Source organism: Danio rerio, chromosome 7 (assembly GCF_052040795.2).
Source record: "Danio rerio strain M-AB ecotype USA chromosome 7, GRCz13ab, whole genome shotgun sequence".
In the NCBI taxonomy this organism is placed as follows: Eukaryota; Metazoa; Chordata; class Actinopteri; order Cypriniformes; family Danionidae; genus Danio; species Danio rerio.
In genome coordinates this window covers 53488378-53505931 of record NC_141027.1, presented here as the reverse complement: position 1 = coordinate 53505931, position 17554 = coordinate 53488378, and the positions used below count along the sequence as shown (strand labels likewise).

At 34.6% G+C, this 17554-nt stretch overlaps 2 protein-coding genes across 6 annotated transcripts in view; one reads left to right on the top strand and one right to left on the bottom strand.

Annotated features, from left to right (window-relative positions):
• map1aa (microtubule-associated protein 1Aa) overlaps positions 1–17554 on the top strand; it is a 53045-nt gene that overhangs the window by 23672 nt on the left and 11819 nt on the right. For 2 of the 3 annotated variants that reach the window (XM_087261858.1, XM_087261859.1), the window contains exons 3-4: positions 17114–17196; positions 17318–17458. In XM_087261858.1, the coding sequence (XP_087117984.1) occupies positions 17114–17196; positions 17318–17458 (224 nt within the window). Of the gene's footprint in view, positions 1–9760; positions 9835–17113; positions 17197–17317; positions 17459–17554 lie in introns of those variants that run through there. The other variant, XM_087261860.1, reaches the window with a different exon arrangement.
• The window catches only part of ppip5k1a (diphosphoinositol pentakisphosphate kinase 1a), a 97516-nt gene continuing 80136 nt past the window's right edge, over positions 175–17554 (bottom strand). The window contains exon 31 of one of the 3 annotated variants that reach the window (XR_015496265.1): positions 175–1571. The gene's annotated coding sequence lies outside the window, so the exon portion shown is untranslated. Of the gene's footprint in view, positions 1572–15379; positions 16089–17554 lie in introns of those variants that run through there. The other 2 variants (XR_015496260.1, XR_015496264.1) reach the window with 2 other exon arrangements.

Genomic DNA, 17554 nt, shown 5'->3' with positions numbered 1-17554 from the left:
TTGGAGTTGTGTGAAAAATGTTTAATGTGAATAATAATGGAAGATTAAATGAACTCTAACATATAGCAAACATGAAACCCACATGACTCCATTTGCATCGTTTACTGTTGGTTAATAGACCGCCAATACTAAAGTCAGTCACTCTACCTAATTTGTAGTGTTTTTTTTTTTTTTGCTAACTTTAAAAAGTCTTGCTTCACGTTAGGATCGAGAAAAGATTTCACACATTTGACACACATTGCAAGCACTATAGCGTCTAATACATTGTAAATCTGCCTCATTCATCCATGATTCAGTGAAATTCTAGCACAAATCCCTGCGTTCATTCAATATCAGAGTTTGACCTAGTCCAGAAGTCAGCCAGCCTCACTATGAACTGCTTCTGTCTACTGCTATTACCTCTAATTCTGGCCTGGAGGCGAAAAACTGTTGCTTTTTTCCAGCTCAGAGTTTTGAAAATAAGAATCTCTTTTGTTTTTTCCCCACACATGCTTTTTTGAAAGCAAAGACTTTGGAAGCAAAGGATATTTCTGCTATTGTTGTTTACCACCATTCTTTGCCATAAAACTGACTTCTGTGAGTAATGAACATCCATGTTGAATATTCAGTGAGAACATGTCAGGTGCTTGACAGGAATAATAATGAAAAAATGCTAAACTGTTGGCAGACTGCTGCTCCCATAAATACTTGACTTTACCACCCACACAACCTTTCATTTATTCTTCATTATATAAAGTATACAGTTGAAGTCAGAATTATTTGGCACCTGTATATTTTTCTACACATTTCTAAACAGAATTGTTTTAATAACTCAGGTCTAATAACTGATTTATTTTATCTTTGCCATGATGACAGTAGATAATATTTTACTAGATATTTTTAAGATACAAGTATTCAACTTAAAGTGACATTTAAAGCCTTAACTAGGTCAATTAGGGTAAATGTTAGGGTAATTAGGCAAATCATTGTATAACAGTGCTATTTTCTGTAGACAATTAAAAACAATATTGCTTAAAGGGGCTTATAATATTGAGCTTAAAATGATAAAAAAAAAAAACTGTCTTTATTCTACCCCCCCAAAAAAAAGACTTCCTCCAGAAGATAAAATATTATCAGACATACTGTGAAAATATCTTTGCTCTGTTAAGCATCATTTAGGAAATACTTAAAAAAAGAAAAAAGAATTCACAGGAAGGCGAACAATTTTGACCAACTATTTTGTAAAGATATACCTAAAGATAACATGTTTTTAATGTTGATATGTTACAGGTAAGAGATGTTTTATATCACCACATGTCTGTAGACTGATTTGTTTATTTTAGTTATATTGCATTTGAGGTGGAGAAATGTGAATAAAATGTTTTTCAGCTCCTCCAGTTGAGCGTGTTGTCTGACAGGTGGCAGTCACTGTGCTGCTCTCCTCTGTGCAGAAATCACTCTCGTTGTTTTAGCTGTGAGATGAAGATGATGGATGAGGACTGAGCATGCTCAGTACGGCTGCTCTGCCACTCCTGCAGCTGTGTGTGGAATACAGATCAGGACATGAGTGCAGTGTCATCATGGCTGACTGCCTGGAAATGTCAGAGCACAAAATGGACTGACTTTTAGTTACGTTCCACTTTACACTTTTATTTGTAGGAGGAAAATTCATATCTATTTTTTCTGTTAGATTTGTGAAGTAGAGCATGCCATATACAAGTGTGCATGAGTACCCTGTATTCATGACATTGTGGGGACCAATTATCCTCATAAATGTAGCGATACCAGTAAATATTGACCTAGTGGTGACATTTTTTGGTCTCCATGGAAGAAAATGGCTCATAAATCACACAAAATAAAGTTGGGGTAATTTAACTAAGCCGAAAAGCTGGACTAAGCCGAAAAGAAAATGAATGAATGAATGTCTATTGGAAGTCCCATAGATGTGTAAGTGCATTTGGATAGATACTGTAGATAGATAGATAGATAGTTAGATAGATAGATATCAGGGTCAATCGGTGCTTTTGAAAAAACTATTGGTTGGGTTTAGGAAAAGGGGAGGGTGGGTCTGTCAGTCAGTCAACAGTGGCCTCTGGTGGATTTACATAAGAAGAGCAGGCGCGAATGGCACTCCCGAAAGCAATTTAAGATCCCAAAAAGTGTACACAGTGGCCTTTGTTGGATTTGCGAAAACAAAAACTGCAAAAAAACATACCTTCCGGGATGTACTTTGCTCTCTCCAGAAATGTGTATAGCGGTACGTTTTTATAATGAGCCTGGGTTGCAACAAAATTATCAAACCTTTATAGAGTCAATCAAATATCGACGTTTTACAATGTTTTTTTTTTTCTGGATTGTCATAACTCCAACATTTGCTCAAAAAAAAAAACAACAACATTGGGTTAATTAGGTTACAGCAACCCAGTATTTTTAGAATGTACAGAGCATTCATCTTCCCCGTACCTTTCATTGCATCAACATCGAGTAATGTTTGAGAGCGTTATCTTTAATACAGATCACATTAGCTGTGAAAAGAAAGCAGTAGAGATTTGTGCTTCATGTGCTGCTTCTGAATTCCCACATGACCTCTGTCTCAAGAGGAAACGTGCAAGAGATGAGACATGTAAGAAACCTCTGGCAATGTATCGACCAAACAGACGAATTAATGTACTGTAGGTCACACACATGCACACACACATGCGCACATGCATACACACACATGTTGTTGGTGGTTTACAGATACTATAGGCATAATGTATTTTATACAATACAAATTGCTTATTATATGGCCCTACCCCTAAACATGTCAAAAGACACTGTTAAGTATAAATCTGAAGCGTTTTGAATTACAGTACAAGGACATCAGGACATTTCCTCGTAAACCACCATAATAGAGTACAACTACTGTATGTCATGTCAATGTTGTTATACAAAAAAACTGTCCTCCAAAATACACATTTATACAGTTATACTGTATTACTAAATGAAATTATTAAAGTGCAATACACTCTGTCAAATTTTTGTGTGGTGCTATGAGCGGTGGTTACCTCCAGAAACTTCAGTCAGGGATTTTAAAAGCGACACAGATGGATGGGTCCGTGAGCAGTCATTAGAGATCCCTTTACCTCCCCAGAGGCAGCAGGGAGGAGGCAGGAATGGTCACCATGGCCCCAGCTGTCTCGGGCATTGTTCAATTCATTTAGATTTTAGCAACACGCCACACTTTAATGACTGTAACCACAGCTCCCTGCTCTAATAGCCCTTATGTTTAGCACGCTTGTGTTGTAAAAGCTTCCAAATATGCAGTTGGGACTTAATTGCATGAGCTTCTGTGTGATGCTCAGAACATAATTAAGTCAATAAACAGAGAAAATTGACAGGGCGGAGAAAAATGAGTGATGAGTCTGTCATCAGAGGCGCAGCTCCAACCCTTTCTGCACTAATAAGAAGACAAAGAGACGCTGTGCTCAGCCCTGATTCAATTGATCTACCTGAAGAATTCATTTTGTTACAAAATATTTCAATTTAGCAGTGATTGGCACAAATACATCAAATAGTATTTTTGTTATCACGAGTACTTGCTTATATGTAAATAGATAAACTGATGGATAAAAATATTACATTCAAAAACACAAAAAGGCTTGCAAAATTTAAAAGCAGTCATTTGAAGAAGTGCAGTTAGAATCATAAAATTTTTGAATTGTTTGTTTGTTTGTTTAAAATGAAGGACATTTGCAGCATTGAGCTGCTGTCACTTTTTGTAATAGATGCACGAATCCAACATACTAATCCATTTTTCTCCCAGGTATTTAAGTTCACTGGAGACATGCATTTCTTACACAACCTCTAACCATAAGTTCAGTTCAACTGTACACTGTAAAAAAAAAAACTTAATTTTACAGAAAAAAACTCTAAATTTTTTACAGTAATTTTTTGTCATTTCACATTATATTCAAAACTTAGTAAAATGACAACCAATCTCTCTAAATTAACCATTTGACTTTCATTTTAGGTACTTTATTATTAAAGACAAGTTACCGACATTTTTGTTTTTTATACAGGGAAATTACAGTATTATTTATACAGTATTTTTTCTGTTATTTTAAATTATATTCAAAAGTTCGTAAAAATTACAAACATTATCTGTAAATTAACGGCTTGACTGTTGTTTTATGTACTATATAAGTAATGACAAATTACAGCATTATCTGTTTTATACAATAAAATTGACGTATTATTTACAGTGTTTTTTCCTGTTTTTTAAGTACATTTAAAATTACGTAAAATTAAAGTAATAAATTGTAATTACTTGCTCTGTAAAAAAAGAAAAAAATTGTAAAAAAAAAGGTCAAATGACTGGCAGCTACGGCTGCCAAACAAAAACCATTAAATTAAGGTAAAAATTCTTTGGTGAAATAAAGTGCAAAAAAATATAAATCTACAGATATTGTCATTAAAATGTTTACAGAGAAACACTGTTATTTTACAGACTTTACCTAGATTATTACTATCAAATCCATTAAATAAAGTAACACATTAAGAGCGCTTACATACACCTGTTCCAGATTCCGCTGATTGCACACACACAGTCGGAGGACTGTTATGAACTGATTACATGCACTTTAAAAACAGCACAGACGCACTCATCAATTGCTAAGTCTTGTTATACTTCTACTGTGAACATTATGATGCGTTTCTCTTCTTTTGTTTTGTTTCTTAATTTTTTACGCTGTTTGCTGCCAGGACTGATCATTTGCTTGTTAATTGACCATGACTCTGGATTCCCTGCATACATCTGTTTGCAGTTTGCCCCTGTGTTGACTGTTGCTTACCTGACCATATCTGTGTAATAAACCTGCATTTGAATCTGCACTTCTTTGTCAGGGTCCCCTTCACGTTACAGTTCCATTTCAAATAAGATTTGGAACTGAATCATTTCATACAACTTAAACCTCTACATGTTTTAAAGTAATACTATTCAATAAAATGTAATGTTATAGTTGTGAGAATTGTAATCAGTTGTATCTCGTTTGATGTTTTTTCCAAACTTTTTTGATCAAAAAAAAAAAAACTGTTAAATTACGACCAAGAGCATGTCTTGGCATTTTATTAAAGGCGTTTAAATTGTTAAAAAAAATAAATAACATTGTTTTCTCTTGAAGTCACTTTATTGATGGTGTTCGATCATAATAATCTAGGAAAAGTCTGTATAATAACAGTGTTTCTCTGTAAAACTCTTATTGTGTTACTACATAAATGGATTTGATCATAATAATCTAGGTAAAGTCTGTAAAATAACAGTGTTTTTTCTGTAAATATTTTAATGAAAATATCTGTGGATTTATTATTTTTTGCACTTTATTTAAACAAAGAAATTTTACCATAATTTTATGGTTTTTGTTTGGCAGCCATAGCTGCCAGTCATTTGACCTTTTTTTTACGATTTTTTTTTTACAGTGTACGATAACTATTTTAAACATCTGAAGCTCATGCATGTCTACTCATAGCTTTATCATTGTCATTTCACCCAACCCAATTCATAATACCTTAGGATTTTTAGCTGATAACAATCAAGATTAAATTTTAAAAGCAGTTATTTACAGTATCTGTTAATTGTTTTGTTGTTGTTGTTAGCAACAGAAGTAGCCAGGTTAGCTAACAAAGCCTTCTGACTCGTAAGTCATACAGTCAGTCTTAAGTCAGTACAGTGAAACAGATGAAGCCATTGGGAGGTAAGTGACATTATAAAGTATGCCGCCATTACATGCTGAAGAAGTACCCGACTTGTGTCCTCGCATCCTCCGGAGTTCGTTCCTCCAAGTCTGAACTTGACAAGTCTGAACGTCCAAGGATGCGTACTTGGTATTGAGAAACAACGTTTCTCAGTCTGCACCAAGCCCAGCCGATGTCCCGGCCCAGAGAGCCACATAACCCATTGTGATTGGTAGGTTCATTCAGCGCCGCACACAACACTGTAAAGTGCCACACATATCAAACTTGTGGGCCGCACTAACATTTAAATTTTAAATGAAGACGTGGGCCACAAACTTATGTCCCACGGGTGGCAATTGGCGATAATATAAAGTAATGTAGGGGCGACACGGTGGCTCAGTGGTTAGCACTGTGGCCTTACAGCAAAAAGGTCGCTGGTTCAAGTCCCGGCTGGGTCAGTTGACATTTCTGAGTGGAGGTTGCAGCTGGAAGAGCATCAGCTGTGTAAAACATGTGCTGGAATAGTTGGCGGTTCATTCTCCTTCGGGGCCCCCTGATTAATAAAGGGGCCGAATCAAGCCGAATAAAAATGAATTAATAAATTAAAGTATTTGAAGATAAAATGCTTGTATGACTTAAAATTGTACATATACAGAGTGTAATCTGGTGTTACGCAGCAGACACTTTGTTTTGAACAATTCATGTTTCTAAGAAAACATGTACAATTCTAAATGTGCTTCACACAGGTGATTGGGCTGGACGAATCCTATATAAGAAAGACACCTCTTCCTCCGTATGTGCACCAGACTTTTTCTTTATTAAAAGGACTCAATTGAAAAATATATAGAATAGATTAAATAACACAATTTTAAAAAATGTCAATTATATTCTATACGGTTTAAAACTGTATTGTCCACCACCGTAATTTTTTCAGATGTTTATTGTACTGTAATAATGTGCATATTTTGTAAAGCAGCTTTGGAATAATAATTTTGTTAAAAGCGCTATAAAAATAGACATATATTTAATTGAATAATGTGATTTTGTGTTTTTTTGTATGCACAAATACTACGTTTGTATAATTTGAATATGTAATCCAGTTGAAATGTAATCAGTAACCAAGCAATTCTATAGAGAGAAACTCTTTTGAAATCACACAGTTGGTTTTTGCTTCTGCACAGTCTAATCTTAGAGAACTTCAACACTATTAGCACGAAGCTGATTTTCACAGACAGCCCTGAAATTTGAGCTGTTAAGTGAAGTGTTGATTTGTGATTATCTCACCTTAATGCTCGCGCAGGAAATGCAAATCTTCTTTGAGACATCAGAGTTTAAGCGCATAATTTTTACTACTTTTGAAGCTGAAGTGGAGATGGCTTTTACAAGGGTCCAGTGTGTTTTCTTAGTCCTGATTAATAATTCAGGATGCGCTATTGATTGAGCTCTTTAATACCCCTGCAGTCTGCACATGAACACTGAGCGTCAGCATGCTGCTCAGGCGACTCCAGTCTGCTTGATGGTGGCATTGATTGCAGGGCTGGATCTTGCACCACTGTGAAACCTGAGTCCACGCCCAGACTCTGAATCCCCCCCACCAAAAAAAACACACGAGTAGTTATTGTTGTAGTAAGCAAAACCATGACCCCCTACTGTTATATAGAGCATAGAAACAGTCTCAACCATAGAGAGACATCTGCAAAGCATGAGAAATCAAAACTCTGCAGAAGAGGTTTTAACTCTGCGGTAATGTGCTAATCAGTTTGTAAGAGCAAGCTGTTATCATGGGACTGCATTGAGAGGATGAAATAACTGTAATAATTCAGAAGATGGACACAGGCTGTCTGGCAGCAAGGGCGAGGCTGCTTTGAACAGTTGCTTAGGATATGTCTGGAAGTGTCTATTTATAATCTTGTAATAGCATCAATTTAAATTTGATTTAACAAGTGCAAACCCTTTTCGTAGCAGCTAGACGCACCCGTCAGCTCTTGTTATTAAAACAGCAATCTCTTTTATTAAAACCACAACTCTAATCAAATTAGCCAAAGTGTTATTTTGCTTCTGTTAGATCTGATTTTAGTTGTGCTGGAGGAATATTCATCCATTTTATTGGTTCCAGTCTCTATGTATGATAGCATCCTGCATCATCTTACTGTAAACACAATTGTGCTGGCTCTCTGTTGAAGAGGTGGTCAGAGTCTGGCAGACTGTCTGCAAGTGAGTGCTGCTGATGGAGTGCAGTTAATGGAGCAGTTTTTGGCTGTCTTGTCTTGCAGCTGTTGGTCTGGGATCAGCTGTACATAAACTGCTAAACGGGCCGCCATCCTTGTCATTCTCGACCATTACAGGTATTACTGGAAAATGTTACTTTGTTTAGGTTGAACTAGTCTGTCAACAAACATTGAGTTATGAGTAGGGCCAGACAGATTCTGCATTATTATTTTTTTTTTTTGCTATTTCTGCACAGAATTTTGTAAAAAAATAAAAATCTGTGGATTTATGCAGGATGATTTTGAGAGTATTATAACTAAAAGCTTAATATATGAAATAAAAAATAATAGCTTTTTAACTTTTATATAATGTTTACAATGCAAATCCAACTAATCCACTTATTTGGTAAACAAAGCAAGTCTCTCATATATTATATCTACTAAAAGACAGAAAATATTACTTTACACACTGTATTGTAAATAAATCATCTAAAACAAATCTACAGAAATCTGTGGATTGCTTCGTGTGCAAATTCTGTGTGGGCATAATTATGATACATACATTATGGTCATTTTTTTGTCTTTCCATTCTATTAGATGATCCTCAGTTTTGCTAACAGAGCTTAATATACTGAAGAGCTGACTATTGAAATAATGAAAGTGATTATAGATGGCAAGAAAAATGAAAGTTACTTAATTAGCCAGAAAATGTTTTAAAAAATAATAATTATTATTATTATTATTATTTTAAATGAAACACTTTAATGTAGTTTGAATTTATTGGGATATTTATCATTTATTATGGAAAAATAATGTTAAGCATTTATTAATCTTATTTTCTGTTAGCTGCTAAAATGTACTAATACAATATTAAAATAAAAAGGTATCTGTTAAAATGATTGAATAAGTCTGTGCTCCCTTTAACAATTTTATTGTTATTTAGCAATGTTAGATTAATAAATACTGTAACAAATGTTTGCACAATGTTAGCTTATTATACTAATGTTAAGCAAATAGTCCTTACTGTATTTCCATAGTGTTACCACATCATCATTATTATTAGTAGACTGTAGTAGTATTGTTGTCAACACAACATTACAGCGACAGTAAACTAAACTTATGACTAATATCTAGGCCCACACAGAGTTTATATATTTACTTATGTAAATGTCTGTACATTATTCAGTGTACATTCAGTGTATATTTATTCAGTTTTTAAATTAATAAATTCACTTATATCATTGAGTAATTTGAGTGTTCATATGATTTATTTACAATGCAGTTTGTAAAGTAATGTTTTCTGTCTTTAGTAGATATATTACACGAGAGACTTGCTTTGTTTACCGCATAAGTGGATCCAATAGAATTTGCATTGTTAACATTAAACAAAAGTTAAAAAGCTATTATTTTTATTTCATATATTAAATTTTTAGTTACAATGCACCCAAAATCATTCTGCTTAAATCTGCACATTTTTTTTTTTTTTACAAAATTCCTTCCAGAAATACAAAAAAAAAAATGTCTGCAGATTCTGTCTGGCCATGCTTATAACTAAAAAACTAATAACTTTATCTTTATAGGCTACTCCATGATGTTGAAATTTATTCCTCCATGACTTTTTTAACTGACCTTTGGTTGAGTCGTGCCATGTGTTATTTACTACTAATGTTTTACATTTTGGAGCGGATGACCTTAAACCCCAAACTAAGCCACTTTACCTGTGTATCACATTTACTAACGACTTATTTCAAGGTCGAATAAACCAGTTACACTAAAATGTGAACCTATTGTTGCATGTTTGTCATTCTTCAACTGTTGTCCTCATTCGTAGTATATGTGAACCAGGCTCATAGGCCACACCCACTCGCTCTCGCGCACCCGCATGTCTGTGTGCTCGCTCTCGACGCGCGATACGCACAGCTCAGCATCACTAACGGTAGGTCCAATCTGTCATATAATTCTTCAAATCTTTCATTATTGGCATATGGTTCAAATATCGTGCTCTGTGGCAGAGGTTATTCATTCATGATAGGTGTAGTATTGCTTACATGGTATCGTGTCAAGCTCGCACACGGGCTGACTCGGTCTGCATCGGGTCTGGCTTGTTCATGGATTTAACCGCATGTTTATTTATGTAAAGGTCTGAAAAACTAAACAGGTTTAAAGCCTATGGTTATGGCATCAGCGTGTATGAGCCTACTGTTAGAAAGATTTAAAGATGTTTAGTAAAGAAGGAACAAATCTCAATTAACAGATATTAATTGCGTCAAAAATATGAGGGAGAAAATTTGGTTTGTATTTCGCGAGTAAATAGTCGTTTGTTATCATCTCAGAGTTAACATTTTGGATATGCTACCTTTAAATCATAAATTTCTGGTAAATTTCATGGACGACATTATTTTTTTCCGGTGACCCAGTTCTTAATTATGATTCTCGTTATTAAGGGATGAAGCAGGGCATCTGAGGAACCTGCGAGTGTGGCGCGCGCGCGCTCGCGTACGCGTCACCGTGAGAAGAAAAAAAAATGTGCGCAGATTCCACAGGCCAGACATAAATCAGGTAGATTAGTTAATTAGATACCTCTGTGAAGCAGAAACATAGTAATGAACTGCTCTTTGCACGTTGTAAACAAACGCACCTTAAAGGGATAGCACATCCTGAAAATTCAGTCAGGGTTATTTCAAGTATGAAATAAACCGTGGAGCACATAAGATGAAGCTAGGCAGAATGTATTTGAAAAGAGCAAAGATACTCTGTTGGGGAAACATGAACATCTCTTCTTTGTTTTACAGGGAAAAAACGTGAGTCAAACATAACATGATGCTTCATAAATGGCAGTATATTTATTTGAAAATGACACATACAGTAGGTTCTGTGTGAAATTGTTATGCTTACAGAATTTGTGTTGATCTGAGACTATAAATGGCTATTTGTGTTTAGCATAGAGGAGACAGAATTAAAAATTGCTGCTTAATCTATGTTGTGGATCATTCATCAGACTGAACGATCAGCCATTTGCTTTGCTGAGGTCAGCTGTATTGATGTGAGGAGAGCACCACCCTGTCCCGCATTCAAATGACTGCTTTTGTGTGCTTTAACTAGCCCTCTTACACCTGTGCAATCATTATTGTTCAAAGAGCATGGCAGGGCCAAAAGCACAAGCAATGTTTTTTTTTCTCCCTGGTCATTAATTCCCAAAAACGATTATGGATGCAAATTATTTCTGTATCGTTGAAGCATTCTGTATTTTCATGTAACAAATAATTTCCAAAATGGGTCCTTTATGGTCAGTGTCCCTCTGTGCTTTGTACAATTTATCCCTCTTAGTCATTTATTACATTTAAATGAGCCATTTGTATGAACTCGCCTCATGTTCCTCATTTGTTCGCTCCAGTTGTTTACAGCATAATGGGGTCCATTACGACGAAAGAGTGCATTCATATGAATGAGAGTTCAACACTTGTCTTTCTTTACTAAGGCCACTCCGTCTCCTCTGCTTGTTAACAAGTCATTTGATTGACAAACTTTTTGCAGTGGTTTCAAAGGCTTGGGTAGGACAGATCCCATGTAGTGCACAGAATTTCCCAACAATGGTTATGATTAAGTGGCTTTAATAAGATTACAGCTGCTTGTTGAATCACTATCCCTAGATAACTGTTTAAAAAGTGTTACATACACACACACCTCTCTCCATATCACACACTGTGTGGTTCAGAGGCAGCTGAACGGTGTCAAGGACAGAGCTAAGATAGCACAAGATAACATTGGCTCAATAAATGTAAAACACCTCTTGTACAAAATTTTTGTGACTTCACAGTAAGGTTATATTAGTAAATGAAAACTGAGGATACAACTATTGGTAAAAAAAAAAAAAAAAAAAAACTTTTCATTTAAAACGTAAAAGGCTTTGATTTTCCTTAATGATAAAGATGTGTTTACATTTTTTAATTTAGATAATTCAATTTGCACAATGTTTTCAGAATGATAAACAGTCTTGCAATACTTTCAGCTGTCAGGATTAAGTTTTAGTTAGTGGAAAAGCTAAAGTAGTCTTAATATATGTATGTAGTGAATAACATATAATACAATTGAAATCAAATGAAAAACTAAACTTAATGAAATTAGCAACAGTTTTTAACTAACTGAAATAAAATTATTATTAGCAAAAAGCATAATTAGCACAAATATGAAGTGCAGCTCTTTGTAAAAGTACATAAACATATAAACATAAAACATGTTTTCTCCTTTGCCAAAAATATTACTAGTTATGTTTAACAACATTTATACAGTATGATTTTTATTAATAATAATATTAAAACTGAATAATTTTTACTTTTATTTGTTGCATTAGTATAGTTTAAGCTTCAGTGTTTGTTCAAATTATCATTTTATTTTGTCACTAAAGAGTGTGCACAAATGTTAAGCTGTGCAAACATTAAACTTTGCTCTAGTCGACACTGGATGTGTTCTGTTAAACTATAATTACTAAAACTAAGACTGGAACTAAAATTATACAAATTAAATAGAAATGTGTTCTCAAAATAAAAACTAAACTAAAACTAACAAAACTATTAAATAGGGCTGGGTGATTTGGCCTAAAATCAAAATCTCGATTAATTGAACATTTCAACTTGATTATGATTAATGATCAATTATTTTATTTATTTTATATTGAACATAGTACTCTGACAGATTTTGTACAGAAATTATGTTCATATTACAAGTGAGAGAATTTTAAATGAAGGGTGCATTACTTGATTTTAAAATAATTGAAGGAAGATTATTTATTGAACACCAGCGTTGAACAAATGAAATTAAAACACACATTGCTTAAAACCAACAGTCTTTTTAATTATAAAAAAAATTAAAACAAATATTAAAACAAATACTAATGCATTTTTTGAAACAAAATAATTATATTTAATGTTTCATAAGTAGAAAATAAGCAACATCTCTTCTAAATAAAATACTAACTCATGCATATCCTTTAAACTATATTTTAAACAGTGCATTTCTTGAATATAATGTAAGAAATATTTTTCTGTAAAAAATAATTTTATTTTAATGGAAAATATGCTGTCTCAAGGCATTTCTGGCGCAGCTTACAATCGTTGTCTATGTAATGCAAACGTGCAACGTGTAATTACAGTTATCGAGGAGGTGTGCGACCACGCGAAGGCTGCGCTGGACCATACCCGTGCGTTTGACAAAGAAATATAAATCAGCCTTAACAGAGCAGGGTCAAGTGACTCCAAACACAGTAGGAAAAGTAATTTAAAAATTCACTTGAAAAAATTAGTTTGATTATAGGTTCTGAATGTTGATTTTTTTTAAATACTTTTCGATTAATCGTCCAGCCCAACTGCTAAAGAACAAACTAAAACTAAACTGAAAAGTACAAGACAGCTAGTATACAGAATAGTATCACAATAAAAACTAATTTAAAACACAAAACTATGATAACCTTGTTTCAGAGTAAAAAAAAAAGTGTAGCTGCCTTGAAATGTAAGTTAATAAAATTAGCATAATTCCAGTTTAAAGTCATTTCAACTTACATCAGTTATACTGACCTAAACATCAAGTTAACATTTGTATAACTTAAAAAAACAAAGTTAAAATGTAACTTACTAAGCTATGTTAAATCAACATAAAACAAATATTGCCATTAATACTTGGGCATATCATTTTTAGGTTGGTGTTGAAGTTGTCCAACTACATGTTCAACATTGTTCAGCAACATTTTTCATTTATTCATAATGTGTTCTTCTGCTTACTCCCTTTATTTATCTGGGGTCACCACAGCGGAATAAACCGCCAACTTATCCAGCATATGTTTTACTCAGCGGCTGTTCTTCCAGCTTTAACCCAGTACTGGGAAACATTCATACACACTCATTCACAAACACACACACACACACACACACACACACACACACACACACACACACACACACACACACACACACACACACACACACTACGGGCAATTTAGTTTATCAAATTCACTGATTGGACTGTGGGGGAAACCAGAGCACCCAGAGGAAACCCACACTAACATGGGGAGAACATTCAAACTCCACACAGAAATGCCAACTGACCTAGCCTTGAACCAGTGACCTTCTTGCTGTGAGGCGACAGTGCTACCCACTGAGCCACCACGCCGCCTGAAGTACTTTTAACTTGCATCAGTTATACGGACCTAAACATCAAGTAAAAATCTGACTTACTAAACTATGATAAATCAACATAAAAACATGTGTTGCTAAATTTTTTTGAGCACACATTTTTTACAGTGTTAGTGTTCAAGTCATCCAACATGTTCAACAACAACAGCTGAACATTTAAAAAATGGAGAAACTTTTAACTCTCTTAAATGATGATGACGTGTTGAAATTTTCTAATCTAGTCCGGGCGTTCCCAAACTTTTCAGCCTGTGACCCCCAAAATGACAATGCCAGTGACTCACGACCCCTAATATCCCCTGAGGTGGTTATGAATACAGAAACCTTGAATGCAATGGCACACAAACACCAACAGACCCAAGTCTATTCTTTGTTTATTTTTTTATGTATGTGAGTGCTGTTAATGGGCCAGAAAGTTTTACCTGGTGTTATAAAATTAATATGCTGAATCTGACGCTATTGCTGTGTCTTTAATATAATTTAATTACCCCAGGGGTCACAATCTAATAGAACTATAAGCTACTATATTAACTATATAGTATATAGTAACTATTTTTTTCTTCAGTAGGTTATGCATAAAATATGGTAAATCTTAGGGTTTAATAAAAATAAATAGATTTTTGGAAATAAACAGGTGACCCCCCCTTCATTGTCCTGCGACCCCCACTTTGAGAACCACTGATCTAGACAATCACATTTGCACCTCGTTTTCAGGATGAATGAAGAAACAATCTTACAAGTATAGTTTCAGCTGTCAGGATTAAGTTTAACTGGTGGAAAAGTTAAAGAAGTTCTCAGATGCCGCTCAGATGTGGTATATCTGCTTAGAAATTATGATCTCTTTAAACAGAGGCACTGTGTCACAGTTCCAAAATTAGCTAAAGTGAGATTTTGAAAGAAAGATTTTAAAGAGTTTTGAGATAAAAGACAGATAGTTTTAAATGTGACTTTAAAACTCTTAAAGCCTGTGAAGCAATCAGTCAGTCCCACTGATTTCTTCCCACTAAAAGCATGTCAGTCGACTGGATCATTTAATTCTTGAAACCAGAATTGCCCATGAAGCTTAAAATTCAGAGCATAAGGAGCTTCCCTGAATTGGCATCAAACCGAAGACTGACTTTTACCAAATTGGTCTTAGCAAGTGTGAAATACATCTGACCCCATTTGTCATTGTTTTACATTCTCAGTTGTGTGATACTGAATTAACTAATTTTAGAAACCATCTGCTAAGCTGCTAAATATTACTATATCTGTTCCCATGATCCATGTCCATACATCATAAATCACTTATGGATATCAGAAATATTTTTTTATTAATAATTGTTAATTTACTATTATGCATTTGTTTGTTTAATTTATTACATTTTTGTTCATTTATTTCATAATGAGCATCATTTTTTAAATCGTATTTAGTGCAGGCTGATAAGATAAACATTCTGTTACATTTTCTTGTTTGTTCCATAACAAACTGACTAAGGAGGAGGAGTTTACATCATGTGTCGAACACTTCAGCATGTTTTCAGATGCACAGTCAACGGTAGTTACCTGGGTCCTAATGCTACTTTCCCATGAGATGTTCTGTATTCATCTAAAGAGATCATTGTAAAATAGTCATTGTGTCTGTGGCATCTAATTTTGTGGCAGTAGTTTTACAATTTATAGTATGAATTTGATAAATATTAATATTTGCTTAATATTAAAACAAATCTTTCCTTAGATTTTTTTTAGTTTCAAAGCAAAACCCCATCCGCCTTCAACTTCTTAAATCTGATATGACCATAAAGTAGAACACACAAATGCCTTTTTATTATGATAGTAAGGTGCGCATCTGCTCAATGTCACAGGAGAGCATGCAGCCTGACATAGCTGCACATAACATTATCTGCTCTCTGTATCAAAGTGAAGACGCATATGAAGGTCATGTTGACAGCTGTCCCAAAGCATCTTGGTTGTTCGGTATAAAAGGATGTCATAATGTTGTCAAATGTCTGGAAGGTCAAAACTCAGCCTAGCATATAAGAAACCAGAGTAATCTGTAAAACGTTTCAGGTTTCAAATGAGCATTGAAAGTAAAATGTTGCTGTTGGGAGAATCTGAAGGTTAAACTGGGTTAGCACTATTTGTAGTCTACTGCTACCATCCAGAGTCCAGTGCACAATACTACTCCATGAAAAATGTGTTATTTTTTCATATCTATTTTTCCTATTCATTTTATTTGTTTGTATATAATATATTTAAAATTTATTTAAATACATTTTTATTCAGACATGCATTAACATGATAATTTCCTGGTAGCCTTTTTTTAAAAAGCTTATCAGGTTGAGCATGCATACATACTGTATATTAGAGAATATGTGAGGAGCTGAGTCAAACCATCAGTGTTCTATTTAAGTCCGAACGCCCTTGTTTCTCTCTCACTGCTGTGAACATTACCCTATAGATACCCTATAGAAAGATCTAAATCTGTAATGTGTTAACAGCGATGAGAGCTTTGTGCTTATTACAGACTAATAATGCACTAAGTCTCAATTTTGCTTGTGTGTTTCAACCGTGCAATTCTGGATTTATATTTTCAGCTAGAGAGAGGATTTTTTTTCCCTTTTCAGAAATGCTGCAATGCGTCGCGCAGCACCAAGACTGGGTCAGTGTAACGCGGCTGGCGGCAATCGCCAGCTCACCATCCCCATGGCAACAGCCAATAGATTTGCTTGCAGAAGCTTTGCAATATTGTTTTGATTGCACGGAATTGAGAATACTGCTTTCACAGGATTAGTGTACTCCTGCACAGCAGCAGGAACAGACAAAGAATAGTGAATAAACAGTAATGAAATGCATGGAGGCTGTGATTGCATCATCCCAATTGGTTGCAACCTTTTTTTTCTACAATGTATTCCTTATGCAAAATTATTCTAAATAAACTGTATTTTAAATAAATATGACCTACTTACACCAATACGTTTACAGGAAATGTGATAGGAATTAGCACATCTTTAGCAGATAATTTCAGTGTGTTTTACTCCTGATTGTTTTCAGGACAAAGACTTCTGCAATATAAGAGTGATATCCTTGAGACTGTTGTGTTGGTGAATCCTTCTGAGGAGAACATTGCTATAGAGGTAATCTATTTCCTTCCCTAATTTCTGTCAGCTGAAATGTTTGCAATATTTGCATGCAACCATCCAAATGATCAATTGTAACATTAAACATTAAAGCAAATGCATTCTCTTTCTTTTCTAGATCAGAACACTGGTCTGTGACTCAGCAGGCCACAAGTTATTGGTCCTAAGTGGGCAAAGTACTGACCGGAGTGGTGACATTATCCTGCAAAGTGGAGCGTTTGGTTGGAAGAATCTCTCTGACATTCTCTCAAGTCGTAGGGTAAGTGGCTACTGCAGCATTACAGAGCCCATAATACCTCACACAGCACTTAAACATTTACTTTTTATTGAACTATAAAAAAACATTTTATTTTTT